We start from the raw sequence: 20520 nt of genomic DNA, 5'->3' as shown, positions 1-20520 counted from the left end.
ATCTTCATCCTACAGTACAAAAAATATGTTACGAAAAGAGAATCAGTTTTCTACAATAACGCAAAGAGAGCAACGGTGAAGAGAAATCGATGAATGCAGATAAGCCCTTATGAAAAAACAACACAGAATTATAAATACCTTTCTGTATTTACCAATATTGACCATGATGTCTGAGTTTCATTAATTTGAAATTACAAGCTGCAAAATGGCTGACAAAACGAATGACGGGCTACAAAGCCTTAAGTCTGCTTCGACGGTTTAACGAGAAACTTGATAATGTTTTTGCGTTTGATTACGAATCGAAAACTGTTTCAGTTTCAGGTGAAGATGAATCGAAGCCAAACTTCAAATTTTCAAGAGCACGGATCTGGAGAACCAAACATCCGTTTAAGCTGAAAACTTAATCGATTGGTCACTCGCTGGTGGTGACCAATCGTTTAAGTTTTCAGTTCAAACGGGTGTTTGGTTCTCCAGATCCGTGCTCTTGAAAATTTGAAGTTTGGCTTCGATTCATCTTCACCTTCAGGTCCAAGCGCTTCCTAAGTTGTTGATTAGACTTTTATAACATAAAAATGCTCGCAAGGTCGTAGTCGGAATTGCAAATATGAATATGTTAGAAACTTGAATAAATTAGTAGACCAGTTTTAAATATGCTCTGACAGTAGATCATGAAAAAAATTAATTCTATTACAATACCCGTGAACCTCAACTGATTTTCTTTCTCCAATAAACCTTGTACTAGTTCACATTCTCAGGTTAAGGTGATACATCTCGGAATCTAATGATGGTCGGCACAATGGACTTCTCTTCCTACTCACGTTTTCAAAGGCACAATACTGGAGAAATTGATAACAAACGATCCTGAACTTCTTATTTTAAGCTTTCTGCTAGTGCACAAAGCCAGCATAAAAAGTGCAGTTTTGTGGGAAGCTTTATTCGCGAGATTTGTGCCTTTGAAGTTTTAGTGCAATCTTAGAAGTTGATTCCAAACTGTTTCACCTTAACATGTTTCTTATCAGAATCTAGGACAGGACGTGACAGTTCAACTAAGACTGCCCCGTTGTGTTTCAGTCGTTAACCTTGACGATACAAAAGCCAGTGTTACCAGTATCCTTTTGAAGCAAATCTTGTGAACAAATTCAAATATAAAGGTTCATAATTTAGTTGTTTCTTGTGCGATTCATTCATTTAGTGCATTAAGGATGCTATATTAAAAAAAAATCAGGCTTTAATGGATCATTAAAATAACCAAAACGGCCGCTATGGAAAGGATAGATAGCGCCACCGTAGCCTTGTGTGTTTGACAGAACAGCAATGCTGTCACAATGTTAAATCCCATATAAAGTGGCGCCTTTGTTTTGATGCGGTGAACACTTGCAAAAACTACCTTCAATGATCCATTCAAGACCGACGATATTTTAGAAAGATTTGACTCAATTTCCATTACATTGGTCTCAATTAGGCATTTTTATGTATTTTAACATTGAAGAAGCACATGCTTTGAACCTAACATCGAATATGAATAGATTATATAATAAGATATCGAATATGAATAGATTATAGAATAAGATTTTATTGAAAATTTCCAAATTTTTGATGAAAACTCTAACCAATGAACTAGCAACACGGCAGGGCTAGCAACAAAGTGCCCTGTTGCAATTAAACTCAACGATGTGAAAGTAGGCCTTTGCCAAAACGACCAATGAGAAGTGGTCTTTTTTGACAGGCAATTGGTTTCATTTTTGTACTTTGACCTGTCCGGTCTTGTGTTATTTATGTGGCCATGGCAACAAGTGAATTCGGCACAGCTCGAACGTCAAATTAGTGAACTCGTGCAAAGGTCCATAAGTCTTTATCATTGTAGGTAGTAGCAACTTTACCTACGCATGCTATCTTAAGAGTTTTGCTTAATAAACTTAGCATCTCTGATAATAATTAATATAATAGATTATTAATATATTATTAATTAAGTATAATGTATACACAAATTGCGGCGAATATTTTTAAGTTGTATTTAAATATAAATTCCTTCACAGTATGCTGTTCCGCTCAAGAAAAGTAAAAATTTCTGCCCAAGAAATGGTCAAGAAATTTCCTACAATGAGCTCCATTTGAATTGACATTTCTTTTCAACTGCGTACTGCGATCAAAGAAAAATGCTTTTCTTGAGCATTTCTTGCAAGAAATTTCCCACGCATCGAGATAGGCGATTACTTTTCTGCTGAAGTGCATACTTTGCTTTACATGGGACACTCTTGCTATTATCGTTATACGCTCCACAGCTGTTGAGCTGTCAGAATACGGTGGAATGAAAGATTAAAAATTCCTCACGCGTCCGTCTGTCAGTGGCGATTTCTCGCGGAGGCCGCACAACGTCATCAAGCGCAGCAACCAGTGAAGTAAAATTTAGTTCATATGTAGTTAGAAATCTAGCAGCAAAATGAGGCTCTATTATTTGCTCCTGTTGAGTCCGTTTTTCCTCGGATCGCAGGCCCACTTACTGGAAGGACTGTACTGCGGGAAAGAAAACTGTTACGATGTCCTGGGAGTGACACGGGAAACGTCCAAGCAAGTAATCGGCCGTAACTATCGCCAACTGGCCAAAAAGTACCACCCGGATTTGCACAAAGGCGAGAAAGCGAAACAGGAAGCCGAGGAACAGTTCAAACGGATTGCCCGGGCCTACGAAATACTCCGGGACGATGAATTCCGAGCGGACTACAACTACATGCTGGACAATCCGGACGCGTACTATTCGCATTACTATCGGTACTACCGGCGCCGTACCAAGGTGGACGTGAGGTTGGTCGTGTTGGCCACAATCAGTGTCATCTCCTTGGTTCAGTACTTTTCGCGCAAACAACGCTACGAGGAGGCCATCAAGTACTTCATGACTGTGCCAAAGTATCGCAACAAGGCGCTGGAGATCATCAACCAGAATGGTTCTGTTACAAAAAAGGTAAATTTATGTCCTAAATTATAGACGAGCAGCTGAGCCAGCATTTGCTTAACTTGAGCTAGCTACACTGAGTCAAAAGAACCTAGGTTTTCCATAAATGAACCAGTACAAGTACAAGCTTCAATTGAACGAAGTTTGTGAAGGTAATTGATTCTTGGGCATTGCAGTTGTTCGTGGCATGGAGCTGGGTAATTACGGTGTATTGTATCACTATTCCAGTTCAAGTGACCAACGCTTTATTCAAATAAACTGACTTGAGATGTTTGTAGATTGTAGTAAATTAAATGTTCTTACTGAAAACTTTAATCTTAATTAGTGTGACAACTCAAATTCGAATATATTTTACGCGTACAGTTAAACTCTGATGGATCATGTATGTGTATGTCTAATTTTGAATTTGTTAGTATTGTTTCGTGTTTTGATTTAAAAATAACCGATCATGAAACAATCATAATTTACTTAAAAGATGATGGTAATTGAGTCCACATTGTTAGATTAAAGTGCTTGAGGATATATGCAACACTAGCATATTCGGGTCTTATCGAGAGAAATGTGAATTTTGAAGCAATTACGGGTTTTTAAGAACATAAATCTTATGCCCTAACTGATGTTTTGAAAACTTGTACTAAAGAATTAGTTGAACAAAAAGTTGTACCATAACCAGAACAGCTGGTACAATTTAGATCTTTTGCATTTCAAACGCAAGTTGGATAAACTGTACAAAAAAGTGCTTAGGAATAATAATGAATTATAGAGCTTAGTAAAATTTGAGCACACGAAGCCTAGACTCAAAGAAACTTGCACACGCTATCCAGACTCATCATAATGCATAGGGAAATATTACCCAATTTGAAAAATTTACACCCGGATTCTGGGTGTTTTTCGAGACAGAGTGCATATTGTTTTCCTCTAAGTTTCACAACCACATAAACACTAGGGCACCCATACCATTGGGCGTAATAACCACTATATTGGAAACAGTGGCGACTCGTAACCTCACTTTCTACCTGTTCTACGACTCTAAAAATGACTATTTCGACAAATTTAGATTACAAACAAAAAAGTTTATGATTTAAACCGTCCTTTCTAACAAATCTCTACTCATTAGATACAAATTTGTTGCTGAAGTTCAAGAATTTCTAATCGTGGAACAGGTAGATTTGAGGTTAGGGAATCGCCACTGATTGAAAAAGGTACAAGATCGCGCTGAACAAATATTCACAAACTTTAAAGCAAACACGTTGTGAATGTACTCAGAGGAAAACTTTTAGCTTTTCTATGGAAAAGACAGCTGGCGTAGATAATGTGAATGCATAGATGATTCAAGGTTGCATTCATATTATCGGTGTTACGTGAGAAATGTTTTGTGTGCTTATTCTGCGTGGCGTGTGAGTCGAGACGACTCGTTCTCACCGCGAGTGACGTGAGACGACTAATGTTAATCAAATGGGAGCGAGTCGACAATTGTCACCTCATTCGACTCGTGTCACCTTACACGCCTCGCAGAATAAGCACGATTACATGCTGCGTCTTGCGTCGTCGTCTCCTACACTTCTCCTCGACGGAAGGACTTCAGCAGCTTCACGGAAACCCTTAAGTTTTACAGACTGTAATGGCTTCGTCATCATATCCGCAACCATAGCATCAGTCGGACAGTAACGAATGTCAATTTCGCCATTCTGCAGCAGATCTCGAACAAAGTGGAATTTCGTCTCGATGTGCTTCGAACGGCGGCCAATGGTTGGTGAATTCGATTGTTTGATCACCCCTTGGTTGTCTTCGAATACCACCACTGCTGATGTTAGCTTAGCGTCAAAATCGCTCAATATTCGGCGAACCCAACGGAAACTCGGCAAAGGCCACGTACTCGGCTTCGGTGCTGCTAAGCGTGATACAAGTTTGCTTCTTCGAGCCCCAGCTAATCGAACCACCAGCGAAACGGAACACAAAAATGTAGGGATTATGAGAGGCTAGAAGCAAAATATGCTATAATCAAAATATGCGCGAGGGCAAACGAACTGTCAAGCCAGTATAGATAAGCAATGCAATTCAAATCATAGTAGGCAGATATTTTCAAATAAAAAAAGGATTCAGTTTGTTGATGTATTTCGAGAAGAATAAATGTGTTTTTATAATGATCGAACAAGTGCGTCAGTTATTTATTAAAATTCATTTGAAATTTAAAGAAAAACGTGATCGGGAAAGTGTGCTTTGATTTGGAAGGAAAATCGGCTCTATAAGAAGGCTGGTCACTACAAAAACCACACGTCGATTTTCGGTCACTAGACCTTCAGTGCTGATCCATCAATTCCCAGGACTAACCCGCCGTTCAGCGTGTGCTTCAGGTATCGCAATACCTGTTTTGCTTACAGCCAGTCAGCTTGCGTTGAGCAGCTAGTCTTCCTCCCCAGAATGGACTCTGTGACTGCAATATCCGGACGCGTGTTCACGGCCACTAACAATAAACCCTTACAAGCTGGCAAGTTGGTGATTATTCGGCAATTTGTCAGCATCTCCTTTAAGTGTGTGTGACCGGGACTGAGAGGAAACTTCGATGGTTTGGCATCCGTCATTCCGAAACGCTCCAACAGTTTTCGGATGTACGTCGCCTGATTCGATGCCCAGGAAATGCTTGATGTCTCCCAACGACGTTACTTCGAAATGCTGGATAGCAGAACACGGAATGTGACCTGTTTGACTACCGGGGCGAACACCTTGTCGAAATCGGTACCGTACTTTTGTGTGAACCGCTGTGCCACCAGTCGAGCGTTTTAGCGCACAACATTGCCACGTGCGTCCTGCTTGCGCTTAAATATCCACTTGAATCCGATAGCTTTCCGATCAGCGGGAAGGTTAGTCAGCTCCCACGTGCGGTTTGCACGAAGCGATTGCAGCTCCTCCTCAATTGCAACTTTCCACAGCGCACTTTCGAGACCCTTGAGTTCTTACGTTATAGGTTCAGGTGGCAAATTTCGTACCAAGCTACTGGTTTCGCGGTAACGAACAGGAGGTACACCCTTGATAATGCGCTCCGATACGAGCACCGAAGTGGCTGGCTCATCAAACTCCTTGTCGAAATAATCTTCACCGGACTCATATTCAGCATACGAATCGGCATCGTCATCATCAGGTTGAAGCACCGATTGCGTATCACGCGGTAGCGGTGAATCAATCTCGATAACTTAGGTTGGCTTGATCGATTGAGTGGTCTTTCTCCATCTAAAAAACGTGCATCTCGGCTGAACACCACCTTATCGGTGGACGAATCGATGAAACGGTACGCTTTGTGTTGATTGGGGTATCCCACCAGCGTCATCTTCACCGCTTTTGGCTCCAATTTGGACCTTTTCACCAACGGAATATGTGCGCTTGGGCACTGAACACGTGCAGGTGGTCGAGATTCGGTTTCTTGCCGTACCACGCTGCGTATGGAGTCATCTCGGTCGATCTCGTGGGCAAATGGTTTTGCAGATAAGCAGCGGTGTTAACCGCCTCGGCCCAGTATCGATATCCCATCTCACTGTCGAGCAGCATACAGCATACCAATCCCTCGTGCTTCGGCCCTTATTGTCAAAAACAATCAAGCGTTTTGGAATTTCGTGTTCTGCATATAAATGGTTTCAACGCTTTTTACGATTCATGAGTCCCGTGGAGAATAACCTTGGTATGCAACAGGGAATTTTATTACAGTCAACTCTCCATAGCTCGATATTGGAGGATATCGATCCTAGGATCCAAGGAATCGCCGAAGTAGCGATAAAAAAACAACTTTTGATATGGTTTTCTAACTAGATGTCGAGATACGAATATCGAGTAAGAGAGAGCTGACTGTGTGAACAAATCGAGAGTTCAAAGTTTAACAGTCTATAACAGTGCCGGCCACGCCCAATGTGGTCATCTGGGAAGAGAATGTTAGTTAGACAACCATGGTTACTAGAGACCGAATACACCTCTGCATCTTCACAGTTGTCATGGAAGGGATATTGGGTTAGTGGGATAAGGTGAGATACATGATAAAATCATGGTCCGGTCCAATCGCTCGTTCCAGCAAGCGACACAACTGGTGGACCAAACATCACTGATACGACCACCCCCCATTTTTCTTCGCGCTGTGCGAACCGGACACGACTGATCCATATTGCATCGCTCTTACTTCTAGATGATCAAATGTTTTATGAAAAAGTAATTTTTTGAACTACAATGTACTTTTGGCAGTAATATTGATTTTGTAGTTAGACTTTTGACCGTCATGTCAATTTATTGTTAATAATCGCAAATAACTCATTGAAAAACTTTGTTAAAAATGTCACAAAGGGTGTACACTAACTGTTCAATCTAGCAACTCATGTCCCACAAAGGTTACTCTTTTTGCCCCACCTATTCCCAACTTTCTTTTGACACAGACGGAATGATAACCATAATATGTACCTATGGAAATGCTCTTGAAACACCACTAGGCTGAATTGCAGGCTCTGTCTCAGTAGGGACGTAATACCAAGAAGAAGAATTATCTCATTACTATCGATATGCCTAATTCTCGACCATTTTGTCTTATTTCAGGGGTCATCCAAATCCAAACTTTCGAAGGGCGAACGGAAAGAAGAATCCGAGCGAAACATACGAAAAGTGATCGAAGAAAACTTGGACATCCAGGGTGCATATGCCAAACCTCAAATCACCGATATCCTATGGATTCAAATTATACTCATACCGTATACCCTGGCCAAGTATGTGAAGTGGAATGTGCTGTGGATTTACAAATACGGTTTGCTGAAAAGGCCTTACGACCTGGAGGATAAACTATATCTCATAAGGAAAAACATGAATCTCGGCGTCCATCAATTCAAAGCAATCGAGAGCGATCAAATAGACGAATATCTGGCGAAAGAACTGTGGATAAAAGCAAACTACAAAACCTGGAAGGACGCACAAGAAGAGGAGATGAAACGTCAAATGGCGGATAATCCTAGATATAAGGCGTATCGGCGGTACATGAAAAATCATGGACCGGGTAGGATAACTTTTGATGACTAGTTGAACAAATTATTATTTATTGAATGAGTCTGTTATTGTATATCCGTAGTCATATCACTTTCCAATCATTTATGAGCCGAACGAAGTTCTAAAGAAAATGGTATGTATAATTGCAATTCAACAAATACGCCAAGGGGAAGGGGCTACAGCTGACACGTTGTAATACTCGAATGCTTGGCGAACCATACCGTAAACTTCTAGGAAGTTTAATGTATATCGTGTTTGTTTCCCAGTAGGATATGCTTTTAACGAACAACCAGAACAGCTATACTGGGCGGCCTAGAACCGAGCGGTGTGGTACATGAAAGGGATCAACAATACATATTTGGAATTCTCTTGAAAGAAGGATACGAAACCATTGGCCAGATTTGCTGATGCGGATTGAGCGACAAATACAGTGGATAGACAATCGGTAAGTGGATTCTTGTTTCAGGTTTATGGCAACACGATCTCGTAGTCATGCAAGAAGCTTACAACTGTGGCCACCTCGTCTAGTGAAGCCGAGTATATAGCGTTGAGCGCAAGCACAAGTGTGACGGGATCGACTCGAGTATCCCGGCGCTTACAAAAATTTGGTCTTTGGAGTCAGATTACGTAACGGGTGACTGTGAGCATGTGGGGCTCAAAGGAAAAGGGTTGTCAAATTCTGATCGGTTTTGAGTTCAGGAGACTAAACATTATAATGTTAAATGTACAAGGAAATTTCGAAGAAATAAAATATGTAGATAGATTTTTTAACATCAAACAAATGCATTATTTTATGGATTCATATTATGGTCCAATTTTGTCTGAACAAATTTATTTGAGATCTTTGATAAACATTTTGCAGTGCTATGGACAGATGGACGTGTTTAAAACTATTTTTAACTGTTCCTTTTTGCTTTTGTTATCGAACTTGTATTCTAATTGAAACTTTACCAAAGACGAAATAGATCTTAAACTAGGTACAATTTCTATTACTTAAGTCGATCCCTCAGAACCCAGGTTTTAAAAAAATAGTGCTCTTTGTGTTTAGTTCTATTAACTCACGAACCATGAAATTTTTGATAAACTAAAGGAACTCGATGGTATTTATTCAATCTAAAGGTTTACCTTGAAGATTATGATAATTTGAAAGTTTGTACAGTGAACTATCCCTAACTCGATATTGAAGGGACCATAGATTAAGATTACAGTACACACATTTTGATTTTTTCATAAAAAAATGAAATAGATGACTGTGTGTTAGAGAGGACTTACAGGGGGATCGAAGTATGCAAAATTGAACCGCGCGACTCGATGGAATGAGTTAGGGGAAATATTGAGTCACGTTACAGAATACCGAGTAAGGTAAAGTTGGCTGTATCAGCAATTGTAAATGCGATGAAATATGCAGACAATAACCGAAATATGGCTCTCAGGACAAAGTTTTGATTGGGAACAATGAATTCAATTATATTTGAAAAATATTTGTTTGATATCAAATGCTTTTATGAAAAACTACATCCAAGTAACGCTGGTGCTTATATTGCAATTTATGAATACAATCAAACCTCCATGAGTAGATGTTCCATGACACGTTATCGACTCATGGAATCATACTAGAAACAAAATTTCATGATTACTTATTATTACTATGACCGTTCGTCTAAACAGCTTTCCAAAGGATTGCTGTTCTATGACTCGATGGTCCCTTCAATATCGACTCATGAAGGTTTGACTATACACATGATGTATAAAAGAATGAAATTACTGCAAAGACGAAACAAAGACCTCCATGTTCAGTGCAGTTGCCCTAAATTTTATGGCACATAAGATAATAAAGAAAAATCTAGGATGCCATGAAAAGTGTACTGCGATCTGTTGAACTTGGGTACCTATTCTGAACCCGACTAATTTGTCTCTGATTACTGTATAAATACAATCAAAGTTGATTTCAAATTGAAAAGGGCCTCATAAAAGTCGGGTTGATGTAATAAATTATAACTTTTATATTGCTTTTAGGGGCCCTCTCCTACTTTAAATTAACTTTATTTGGTGTATGCATAAATTGCAAGTTGAGTATCATGGTTACTTGGGCATCCTTCAAACAGAAACAAATCAATGATATGTTTTCGCTGGAATTATGAACCTAAATTAAATAAGGATTGTCGACAAACATTTCATAAAAGTGTCTCCAAGTAGGCTTGTGGTACACTTCACATTCGAATCTCTTCATTTTCGTTGTAGACCATCATTCCAATTGGTTCCTATTATCTTTGGTAAGATATTTGTTTGACTCTATCAGAATTTCTCTAATGTCAAACAAACGTTTTGACTGCTGTTCGATCTAGCCAAATATTTGACACTTAAAGACTCCCAAAAGAGCTCCTCATTCATTATTGATTCTTAAGCCGACTAGTTGATGTATTGTGATAGCAGCGAAAGTGATTGCAATTATGAAGTTTAACCTATAGAGGGAAATTTGGCAGTAAATGATACATACGACTGCAGCCACGTACAGAAATCCGGATAGAAGCCTGTAGCCCGATCTGGAATACAAAAAAAAAAAAAATGCGTTAAAATATTTATACCGATTCCTTAGCTATTTATTTGAGATTTTTGAAATAATGGTCAAAATAAATTTTTCATTTAGTGCTTAAAGCATTAGCTAATGTGTTTGTTTTAGATATTTTTGTTTTTACTATAATTTGAAATACCTAAATGCTATTCTGACTTCAGTTTTAGTTCTATTAACATGTACCATCAGTGCACCAGATTCCGCTCATTTAAGGGAAGTTATGTGTTCAAATGTTTATTATAAAATAACAACTGTGTGGATCAAACTATTTTTATGTCACGATGTAGCTCCAAATATAGGTAATTAAAAATTATTTAATTGCATTTGTTACTGCATCTAAGTGTTCCTATTTCTGCTCACGTTAAATAGATTTCGTGGCGAACTTAGTTATTTATACTGATATTTGTTATGGTCAAACCATAGCTACTAAAGCAATAAAAAAGGCTGTATACTTAAATCGACATCTCTTTAAAATTATTGCAGAGCAATTAAATAAAACGTATAGCTTGACTGATTATCGAATCGCACGGAAATCGGCCTTGCTTCGAAAACTGCGACTGGAGGTTTCTCCACCACATAGCTTCCTGAATAGTGTACGACACAGCCGTATACTCCGCTTCACATGATGAGAGAGCAACGGTAGGTTGCTTCTTGACGTTCCATGAGATAGCACCGCCTTGCATCAGGAACACGTAGCAGGTTATGGATTTCCGATCATCCACATCTCCCCAATCGACATCGCTGTATCCAACAATTTCCGCTGGAGCGCTTGCCGAATACTCCAGTTTCTTCATGGTAGTACCTATCAGGTACCGGATTATCCTCTTCACCGCTTTCCAGTGAGGACGGCCAGGGTGGGCACTGTACTGGCTCACAACGTTGACGGCAAAAGCGATATCCGACCGAGTGACTTGAGCTGCAAAAAAAAAAGCACCCTACCGCTTCCTTAAACGGAACTAACTTCATTCTTCCATTTCAGATTTCGTCTTCGGCGCCATCGATTTATCTAACTTGATGCTTGGATCCGCCGGTGTTGCAACCGGGTGGACATCGGCCCTTACCAAAACGATCGATGATGTCTTCGATGTAGGCTTGCTGGTCCAACCATAGCTTCCCATCTTCACGCTTCCTAATGATCAGGATGCCGAGACAATGTTGCGCTTCTCCTAGGCCCTTCATTTTGAACCGTTTCTGCAGATGAGCCTTCAACTTCTTCTTCAGAATCCGGTCGTTAGAGAAAATTATGAGATCGTCGACGTAGATGGTCACAAACATCATTTTGTTCCCACGCATCGATCAGTACAGACAAGAATCTACGCTCGATCGCTTCAATCTAAATTCCTGCAACACCGCATCCAACTGCGCGTTCCACACGCGACTGGACTGCTTAAGGCCGTAGAGGGCCTTCTTTAGTTTGCAGACTTTTCCATTCGACGCAACGTCCTGTAGTTCTTCCTACCGCGCAGCCTCTCGATCGCTGGTAACGCCACGGAACCTCCACCAACTCGAACGCTCCTAACTTCGGCTGCGGCCCTTCTGTTCTCTCCACTTCCGTTATTGAGGTGATTCAGCGGCATTTTGAATTCAAATTAAACTGCTTGAGGTTTCTTGAATTTAAAATATTTTTCAGACTTCTTCCGGTTATGGTCCTTTTGCTGGTAACCTATTGCAGAGCAATTACATAAAACGTCTAACTTGATTGATTACTAGCAGTGGAATGAAAATTTTATTATACCTTTTTTTTGTTGGGAAGGTTAAACCACTGCGTCCATTGGATTGAACTTTTGTGGCAATAAAATTATACCTTAGCAACTAATAACAAACACATAGCGACGCGTATTATTGTGCTACTACGATCGCAACAAAAATATTGTTTCATTTTTTGAATGAGCGGTTATTGGAACACACAAAAATACCTAGTGATCCAATAACCGCTCACGAGGTTTTCAATATAAAGAAATATTTTATCACATGAAAATAATGTCAGACGACTTCCTTTGAAAGTTATTGATATTGCTAGAATATATCTGTGCGAAAAATGTTGGTTTTTGACACGAAGAATCAATTTTTACACTAATGGGAAATAGAGACATGAGCCGGATACTGGTGCACTGATTGATGGTAATTTGTAAAACAAAGTTGGAAAACCTTCGGCTTCTTTTGTTTAACGAACTTTTTGAGAAATTATTGTAGGGTTTCGTGGAAAAATCCTTTTATGATTTTCTGGAAAAAAACATTTGAGGATTTTATTGAAAGAACTCAGGTAGGAATCTTTGAGAGATCTTAAAAAATCTTTTGAAAAACACTGTGTGCTTCGTAGCCCTGCGGTTAGTGTCACTAAGGCATTTAGCCGCATCGTGCTAAGGAGTGTTGGTTTGATTCCCGCCACAGGCCGAAAAACTTTTCGACAGGAATGTTTTCCGACTGTGCCACTGGGCGTTGCATGCTAGTCCGTTGTCTAGTGTGGTGCTTCCTTCAAAGGGCAAATAGCCCACTGGCAGAATTAACGTGTAGTGTCTTTAAAAAAGTTTGTGAAGGAACTCCTGGGTGAATGTGTGGAAAATCTCTAGAAAAATATAGAAAAATATCAGGGAGGATGCCGCTAGAAGAATTCTTGAAGCTTTTTATCAGAGGAAGAATTCTTGGAGAAAAATCGTCTCTGAATAGAGGCCAACTACAATTACTTGCATAATCAGATTATATGAGTCAAAATCTGTGTTTCAAGCTTAAACAAAGATGCCGACCCCTATATATATATATTGAGGTAAAAAAATATCTGACGTTAGAGGAACTAAACTACGCCGAGAAAAACAATTTTAACTTACATGTTTCTAGGAACGTTCATTTGCCAAAGTACCGACAGGCTTCCAATGATGATGACCGAAGGGATGAGTGATGCATCTGGCTTCAATGATGGACTCAAACTGCAATGGTAAAAATAATAATGAATAACATTCAACGAGTCACGAAATTAAATAGTCACATACTTATAATGTTTAGCCCAAGTCAGGAAGCTTGGAAAATTCAATAGGGAAATCAATATCAAAAGCAAGAAAAGCGGTAGATGGAAATTTATATCGATCAGTCCGTGGTGCACATTGTCGTACTCTTGCCGTTGCACTGCGGCTTCCGGGGATTGGTTGCCGGAGGCGGGATCGTTGGTTTCTTCTGCGAAACAACAAAGAATTTAATGGTCATTAATGTACGATATGTGGCTCAATTTAACCGAATACCTTTGGCTTTAAGTGGTTTTTCTGGTCGGTCTCCTCTGCACCGAATGTTTATTCCGAAGAGCTTTTGCGCGATGCGTTGAGCCGTTTTCAAAACGAAATGCTCTAGATAACTTTCATACATCTTTGTAAGCTGAAATAAGAAAAAAAAACACAATAAAGTTGCGATCATTTGAGAAACTATAAGATGTGAAGACTCTTTTTAGCGTAGGTATTAGTCAAATAACAAGACTTTTCTTCGTTCAAAGCCATTACTCTGGAAGCACTGTTGATGACAATGACGCATTTTACGTGCAGCGTACGACAACCTATCCACGACGATAAGATCATCGTAGGAGTCCTAAACGCTTAGGTTGACCAGGAGGAGGTGTTTAGACTGACGAATGGAAAGCCACCACAGCCACCCGTATCAGTTTAACAAACTGTAGATCACCAGAGCAGACATATTCGTGAATCGACCACGTTTTGATCGATGAACGGTGCTTCCTTGCCATAACCGACATCAGGACCTATCATGCCGCTTCGACCACTACGTGGTGAAACCAAAGACAAATTAAAGACCTCCATGTCCCTTACAGTTGCCCAAAATTTTATGGCTCATAAGGTAATCAGAATGCCGTGAAAAGTGTACTGCGATCTGTCAAACTTGGGTACCTTTTGCACTACCGAGGGACCAAATGCAGTACTAGAAGTTGTACAAAATCTAAGCCCGAGTGGGACGGACCTGGTGGAACTGCTCCCAAAACTGTCCGTCATCAACCTTGTGCGGTACCGACGCCCGTCTCGGAACAATCTAGCGCGACTGAAACAACCACATGTCGCCAAAACATACGCGCAACATCTTGAGGCAGTGGAGCGGGACGAGAGCGAGCTCGATAGGACCTCTCTTGAGTACTGCTGGAGGACAGTCAAAGGAGTCATTAATGACACTGTCTGGGCCTTCCTTAGCCGAGTGGTTAGAGTCCGCGGCTACAAAGCAAAGCCATGTTGAAGGTGTCTGGGTTCGATTCCCGGTCGGTCTGAATCTTTTCGTAGTGGAAATTTCCTTGACTTCCCTGGGCACAGAGTATAATCGCAGACAGACGTTCAAGTTAGACTCAGCCACTTGTGTAAAAACATGGCCGCCACAAATCGCCAAGTGGCAATCAGCTAACAGATGGCGTTAGTGGCGTATTCGTCCCGCCACCACCCCGATCACATTTCGTTGACAACATGACACACAACCGCTCCAACAGCCGGCGTGCTCAACGCTAAAAACTATGCATCTTTTTTTTGCGCTGGGTGGGTGATGTTCCCTTTTGGATTTAATTTCTCATGTAAAAGTTAATTAAATCTATTGTAATTTTCACCACAAGTTGGCATTTAATTTACTCACAGATTCATGCTAGCATGATACCCTTCAATGATCGTTACTCATGTAAAATAAATTGGCGTGAAAGTATCACAACTATGTGAATCATTTTTAAAGTGATTGTTTTGATATTTTTGTTCAGTGGGTGGTGGACTGGGTGGTAAACGAGAAGTTGAAGCCACGTGCTTTTACGAACTGTCACTGTACTGTAGCAATTTGCTCCTTAGGTGACACCACGGTAGAATTTACACATGAATTTTGAATAAATTTGTTCCTGCTTAAACGTCTGTCTGCGGTATAATCGTACCTGCCACACGATATACGAATGCGAAAAACGGCAACTTTGGCATAGAAAGCTCTCAGTTAATAACTGTGGAAGTGCTCATAAGAACACTAAGCTGAGAAGCAGGCTCTGTCCCAGTGAGGACGTTAATGTCAAGAAGAAGAAGAATGACACTGTCAACAGCATTGTCGGATACGGGGAACGAAGTTCTAGAAACGATTGTTTTGAAGAGAAGAGTCAAGAGTTTATAGAGGCGAATAATACAGCGCGGGCTGCTATACTGCAGCACGGTACGCGGTAAAACGTAAAGAGATACAGATTGCAGCGGAAAAAGCACAGAGGGACAAGTGTTGTACGTTGATCCAAATCACGTGCAACGAAGCAACCTAGAATAAATTCAAATTAATCAATGCAATCATGTTAAATTATCGAAATATTTTTTTTCTTCGGTCTCTGTTCATTAGTCATCCAAACCAGTCGGTTTTGATTATGGACCGATGCACGAGTTCACTAATTTGACGTTTGAGCGGTGCCGAATTCACTGGTTGCCATGGTTACATAAATAACACGGCACCGCTAAAACGTCAAATAGTGAACCCGTGCATAGGTCCATTACTGCCACCTGCAACAGGTCTGAGCGATTATTTTTGTTTTCCACAAGCCGAACATTCTGGAAGCAACATGCATGGAAGCCGATTCCGCCTGCAAAAGCTGAACAACGCCAGTTATTCAAACTGGCGCTTCAAGGTGGAACTTCTGCTGGTCCGGGAAGATCTTTGGCGTTACGTGACACCAGGTAAGAAACCGGAAACGGAAGCAGAAGCGGTTTGGGCCGCTGGAGATGCCAAGGCCAGAGCTACCATCGGGTTGCTGATCAAGGACAATCAACACGCATTGATCCGGTCGTCGAGAATCGCGAAGGAAGCTTGGACGACGCTTCAAAACCACCACCAGAGGGTCAGTCTTACGTCGAAGAATCTATGACAACAGGTCGAAAGACATAAGGTCGAATACCTTTTATCAAAGAAAAAAAAATTCCCACCAAGCAAATCATTTTCGACCTTTTGTCTTTCGACCTTTTGCCTTTTCGACTTTTTGTCTTTCTACCTTTTGTCCATAAACCTTTTCGGCATGGAGGAGCTGTTCAGTAGCCTGGCGAATGCCGGATGTCATATTCTGTTTAAGTGGTGATAACCTGATGTTGCGGAATACAATTGTTGCAACAAGAATAAGATATGACAATGTCTTTGTTGCTGCATGTTGGGTGATAATTGATTCACTGTCTACGGGACACCGAGAGGGAAACCAAGCCAGGTAAACCAGTGAAGCCCACATCAAGGCAGGATAGCACCGTGTCGTTTGCGTTTCTGGCATGCGGAAGCGAAACTGAAAACGGAGTCAAGCATTGGATCGTGGACTCGGGCGAGACAAGCCACACCGTCGCGAGCCGAGAATTTTTCGTGGAGCTGCAAGAGAGCGATGTGAAGCACGTTACGTTGGCCGACGGGAAGAAAGCGATTGTGGAAGGGAAGGTCCCAGCGTGATTAAATTACGCTGTCCAAAGCGTTGTACACACCCTCGTTGGCGATGAACCTTTTGTTCGTTCCGTCGTTGGCGCGGAAAAACGAAACTCTTATTTTCGACGTCAACGGTTGCCGGGTGATGCATGGCATCCGAACCGCTGCCATAGTAACGCTCAAGCAAGATTTGTACTACTTGAAACAACCAAGCGAAGTCATCCTCCTGGCGGACGGGAATCATCCGAAGGGCTGCATGCACAAATGGTTTAGAAAGTTTGGGCATCGTGACACCAATACCATCGTTCAAATGGAGAAGAAGCACCTGGTCGACGGTTTGCGTATTCGTAAATGTGAAGCAAACGAAATCTGCAAGTGCTGCTGTAAGGGTAAAAGCATCCGTACGCCTTTCCCCAAGGAATCAAAATTTCGTTAGAAGGCGCCCCTGGATCTCGTGCACACAGACGTGTGTGGTCCGGTGGAAGTACCGTCGGTAAGTGGAAAACGATATTCCATGACGATATAACGATATTTCGAGGTTCTGCGTGCTATACTTGCTGAAGGTGAAATCAGAAGTGGCGGACAAGATCATCGAATTCGTGGAGGCGGTCAAGACCAAATTTGGCCGTAAACCGAAGGTAGTACGCTCCGATCAAGGAGGAGAATACAGCAGCGAGCGACTTCATCCGACGAGAAGGCATCAAGGTACAATACACGGCGGCATACAGTCCGCAACAAAACGGTGTTGCAGAACGACGAAACCGCTACCTCATCGAGATGAGCAGGTGCCCCTATTCGACGCCAAGCTGGAACAGTGCTACTGGGCGGAAGCGTTGAACACGGCGATTTACCTGCAAAACATTTCGCTATCAAGATCGGTTGCAGTTACGCCGTATGAGTTGTGGCACAACCGGAAACCGGATGATAGTCACCTGCAAGTGTTCGGTTCCCGTGCATGGGTGCACGTACCGAAGCAAAAGAGGAAGAAGCTCAATCCAACGGCGGAGATGATCTTTATGATTCGCAAGAACACAAGGCGTAAAAATGAAAATTTGGAATGTTTCGTCGATGCTGATTTGGCCGGAGATGAAGACCGGAAATCCAATTCCGGGTTCCTGATCAAGTTCGGCGGTGGGCTGGAAAGTTGGGGCACTCGCAAGCAAACCTGCGTTGCACTTTCTTCTACAGAAGCTGAGTTCGTGGCTCTGACAGAGGGATGCCAGACACTGCTGTGGATGCGGAAGCTTTTGGAAGAACTCGACGAGCAACCTGATTCTCCAATCGTTGTGTGGGCCGACAAATGGAAAATGTCATGTGGAGATCGGAATAACAGTCGAGAATTACATGAAGCAACAAAAGTCGTACTGGTGGTGCAAGCTTCAAAAACAAAGTATATGCTGATAGATTGAACTGAGCGCGATAGGACCCGCCAAGAAAGCCGTGTTCTGATAGAGAAGGGCACGTTCAAGGTGGTGGATTAGTTCGTCTACTTACTGACGGCTGACAACAACATTAATCGAGAAAAACGAAGGCGCATCATCTGTTAAAGTCAGTGTGTAGTAGTGAAAAATCTATCACTAGCTCACTTAATTCTACGGCGAACCCTGTATTCTAAAGGTGGCTATGGCTGGAAGGATACACTGGACTAGGCACGCTGTAAGGATGCCGGACAACAATCCTGTAGAATGTGAGAGTATGGAGAGAGACGGTCATGAACCGAGCAAAATCACGAAATATTGTTGGCCAGGTTTGAAATGAAAAAAGAAATCACCTTAACTTAGGGTGAGAATAGTAAAGACACAGCTTATATAAAAAAGTGTACCCAAGGTGTAATTTTTTAAAAAAGTGTACGAGTGTAAATTTTTTTGACCTTTTTGCTGAACTATTTCAAACAATTTACTTACAATTATGAAATATACAACGCATGCACATATCAATGCGGCACTTCCGCATGATGCTAACGCAACAGACATCAATATTCCTCCGATTACCATAGGGAATTTGTGTATACACGATACCACAGTCGACGAAAGCGCAGGTATGGGCAAACAAACGATTCTAAAAATATGAAAAACATTTTGAACACTCTGCATTGAGTTATGCTAGTTTGATCCTTACTTGAGTAAGATTTTATGAACAAAATTTCCACAAAAAACTATTGCAGCCCATGCAAAGGCCGTTGATATCAGAAGGAGAGACAAGGATGCTCCGTGAATGATTACGGATATCAGTATGGAAAAATCATACTGTTCCGGTTGGGGGAGCACCTTGAACATCAGAACCATTTTGGTGAACACTCGTGATGCTGAAATAAGGACAGAAAATTATCGAATTTTCAGTTCATATCAAACATTTGATACTGATACCTGTCACGATGAAGAATGGAGTACTTCTGCTCAACGCTGTGTGGAGCTTGCCGCACTTGAAATTTTCATTGTCGGGCGTAACCGATACTTGATGCTTAATTGCTAGAAGCAAAATCGCAACGCAATGTGCCGGAATCCACTGACCGAACTGCTGTACGACCCGCGCCATCATCACGCTCAGCGACTGAGAATAGCTGAAATCAAATAAAAATGTTGAAATTATACTACATAAAGAAATGGTCAAAGTCCAAGACAAGCAGACTTACCTCAACGTATACCGGCAGCTTGGATTCAAATGTAAATCAATCGAAACGGGATTTGTGGTCGAGTTAAAGCCATTTGGTTTATCGTATGGTGTATACGCGTAAATCACGCTGTGGTTCTTTTTGCTAGAATTTAAAAAAATCGTTTACTAATAACATTCATTTTCATTTATTTAGTTAACATCTAAACAGATAATACTGAATCAACAATCTCACGCCACAATACTCGGTTTGTGGCCGCATCTCTCCATCCTGCCCCACGCTCGCCAAATCGATACGCACTTGATCCGCCCACCTAGCTCGCTGCGCTCCACGCTTTCCTGTACCAACCGAATCCGAAATGGACACCATCTTTGCAGGGTTGCTGTCCGGCATTCTTTCAACATGCCCTGCCCATTAGTGTGGGACAAAATTTAGATTCTCGCTCCAGTCCACTTTTTGGATTGCATTTAGGTCCCATAACAACTGTTCAAAATTTCAGCTCGATCAGAAAAACTATATTTTAGCGCCAGCCGATCAAAGTTCGTATGGGATTTACTATGATCAAAGTTTGTATGGGATTTACTATGGGAAAACATACTTTTACAAAGAAAAATCGCCAGAGGTCGCCCATTGTCCTCTATAAAAATTCTGAACATAGACCTCGATATGTATTTTCACGATAAAGAATATTGCCGAAGACCGCGAAACAATCCGACACTTGTAAAAAAAAGTTATTCAATGAAAACCTATTGGCAAGGCGACGTTGATTAACACGTAAAGGAATAACAATACAGTGGGATTCCGTTTTTGGCAACAAAGTCGAAAATTTCAGTTGCCAAAAACGGAACCGTGCCAAAATCGGAACCCATTTTTTTCATTTTATTTTTTTATTATTGGTTTTGAAAACATCATTAGAGTATTATTACATTATCCTTATAGAACCATATGGCATCAAAACTTAGGAACATTACATTTCGAAGCAGATTTTCGTAGGGT

General features: G+C 41.2%; 2 protein-coding genes across 4 annotated transcripts in view; one reads left to right on the top strand and one right to left on the bottom strand.

The window, feature by feature from the left end:
- Positions 1–2274: 2274 nt before the first annotated feature.
- Positions 2275–8244, top strand: LOC5577256 (dnaJ homolog subfamily C member 25 homolog). 3 transcript variants are annotated; one of them, XM_021849337.1, is made up of 4 exons: positions 2326–2959; positions 7520–7970; positions 8043–8093; positions 8230–8244. In XM_021849337.1, exons 1-3 carry the CDS (start codon positions 2441–2443, stop codon positions 8066–8068), a joined length of 996 nt encoding a protein of 331 aa, XP_021705029.1. In that variant the 5' UTR covers positions 2326–2440; the 3' UTR covers positions 8069–8093; positions 8230–8244. The 3 variants fall into 3 exon arrangements, with proteins under 3 accessions (XP_001656359.2, XP_021705029.1, XP_021705022.1); XM_021849330.1 differs by having other exon boundaries at positions 8227–8244; XM_001656309.2 differs by lacking the exons at positions 8043–8093; positions 8230–8244 and having other exon boundaries at positions 2275–2959; positions 7520–8021.
- Positions 8245–8721: 477 nt separating this feature from the next.
- Positions 8722–20520, bottom strand: part of LOC5577255 (GPI inositol-deacylase) — a 33756-nt gene continuing 21957 nt past the window's right edge. Inside the window, exons 10-17 of the mRNA XM_021849320.1 lie at positions 19546–19668; positions 19280–19473; positions 19032–19218; positions 18818–18971; positions 13766–13895; positions 13520–13700; positions 13358–13456; positions 8722–10503 (exon numbers count right to left, since the gene is read on the bottom strand). Of these exons, the coding sequence (XP_021705012.1) occupies positions 10344–10503; positions 13358–13456; positions 13520–13700; positions 13766–13895; positions 18818–18971; positions 19032–19218; positions 19280–19473; positions 19546–19668 (1228 nt within the window). The 3' untranslated portion in view covers positions 8722–10343. The remainder of the gene's footprint in view (positions 10504–13357; positions 13457–13519; positions 13701–13765; positions 13896–18817; positions 18972–19031; positions 19219–19279; positions 19474–19545; positions 19669–20520) is intronic.

Source organism: Aedes aegypti, chromosome 1 (genome assembly GCF_002204515.2).
Source record: "Aedes aegypti strain LVP_AGWG chromosome 1, AaegL5.0 Primary Assembly, whole genome shotgun sequence".
Taxonomy (NCBI): Eukaryota; Metazoa; Arthropoda; class Insecta; order Diptera; family Culicidae; genus Aedes; species Aedes aegypti.
Note: the sequence above shows the minus strand (reverse complement) of the source record. Positions and strands in the feature narration are given on the sequence as shown.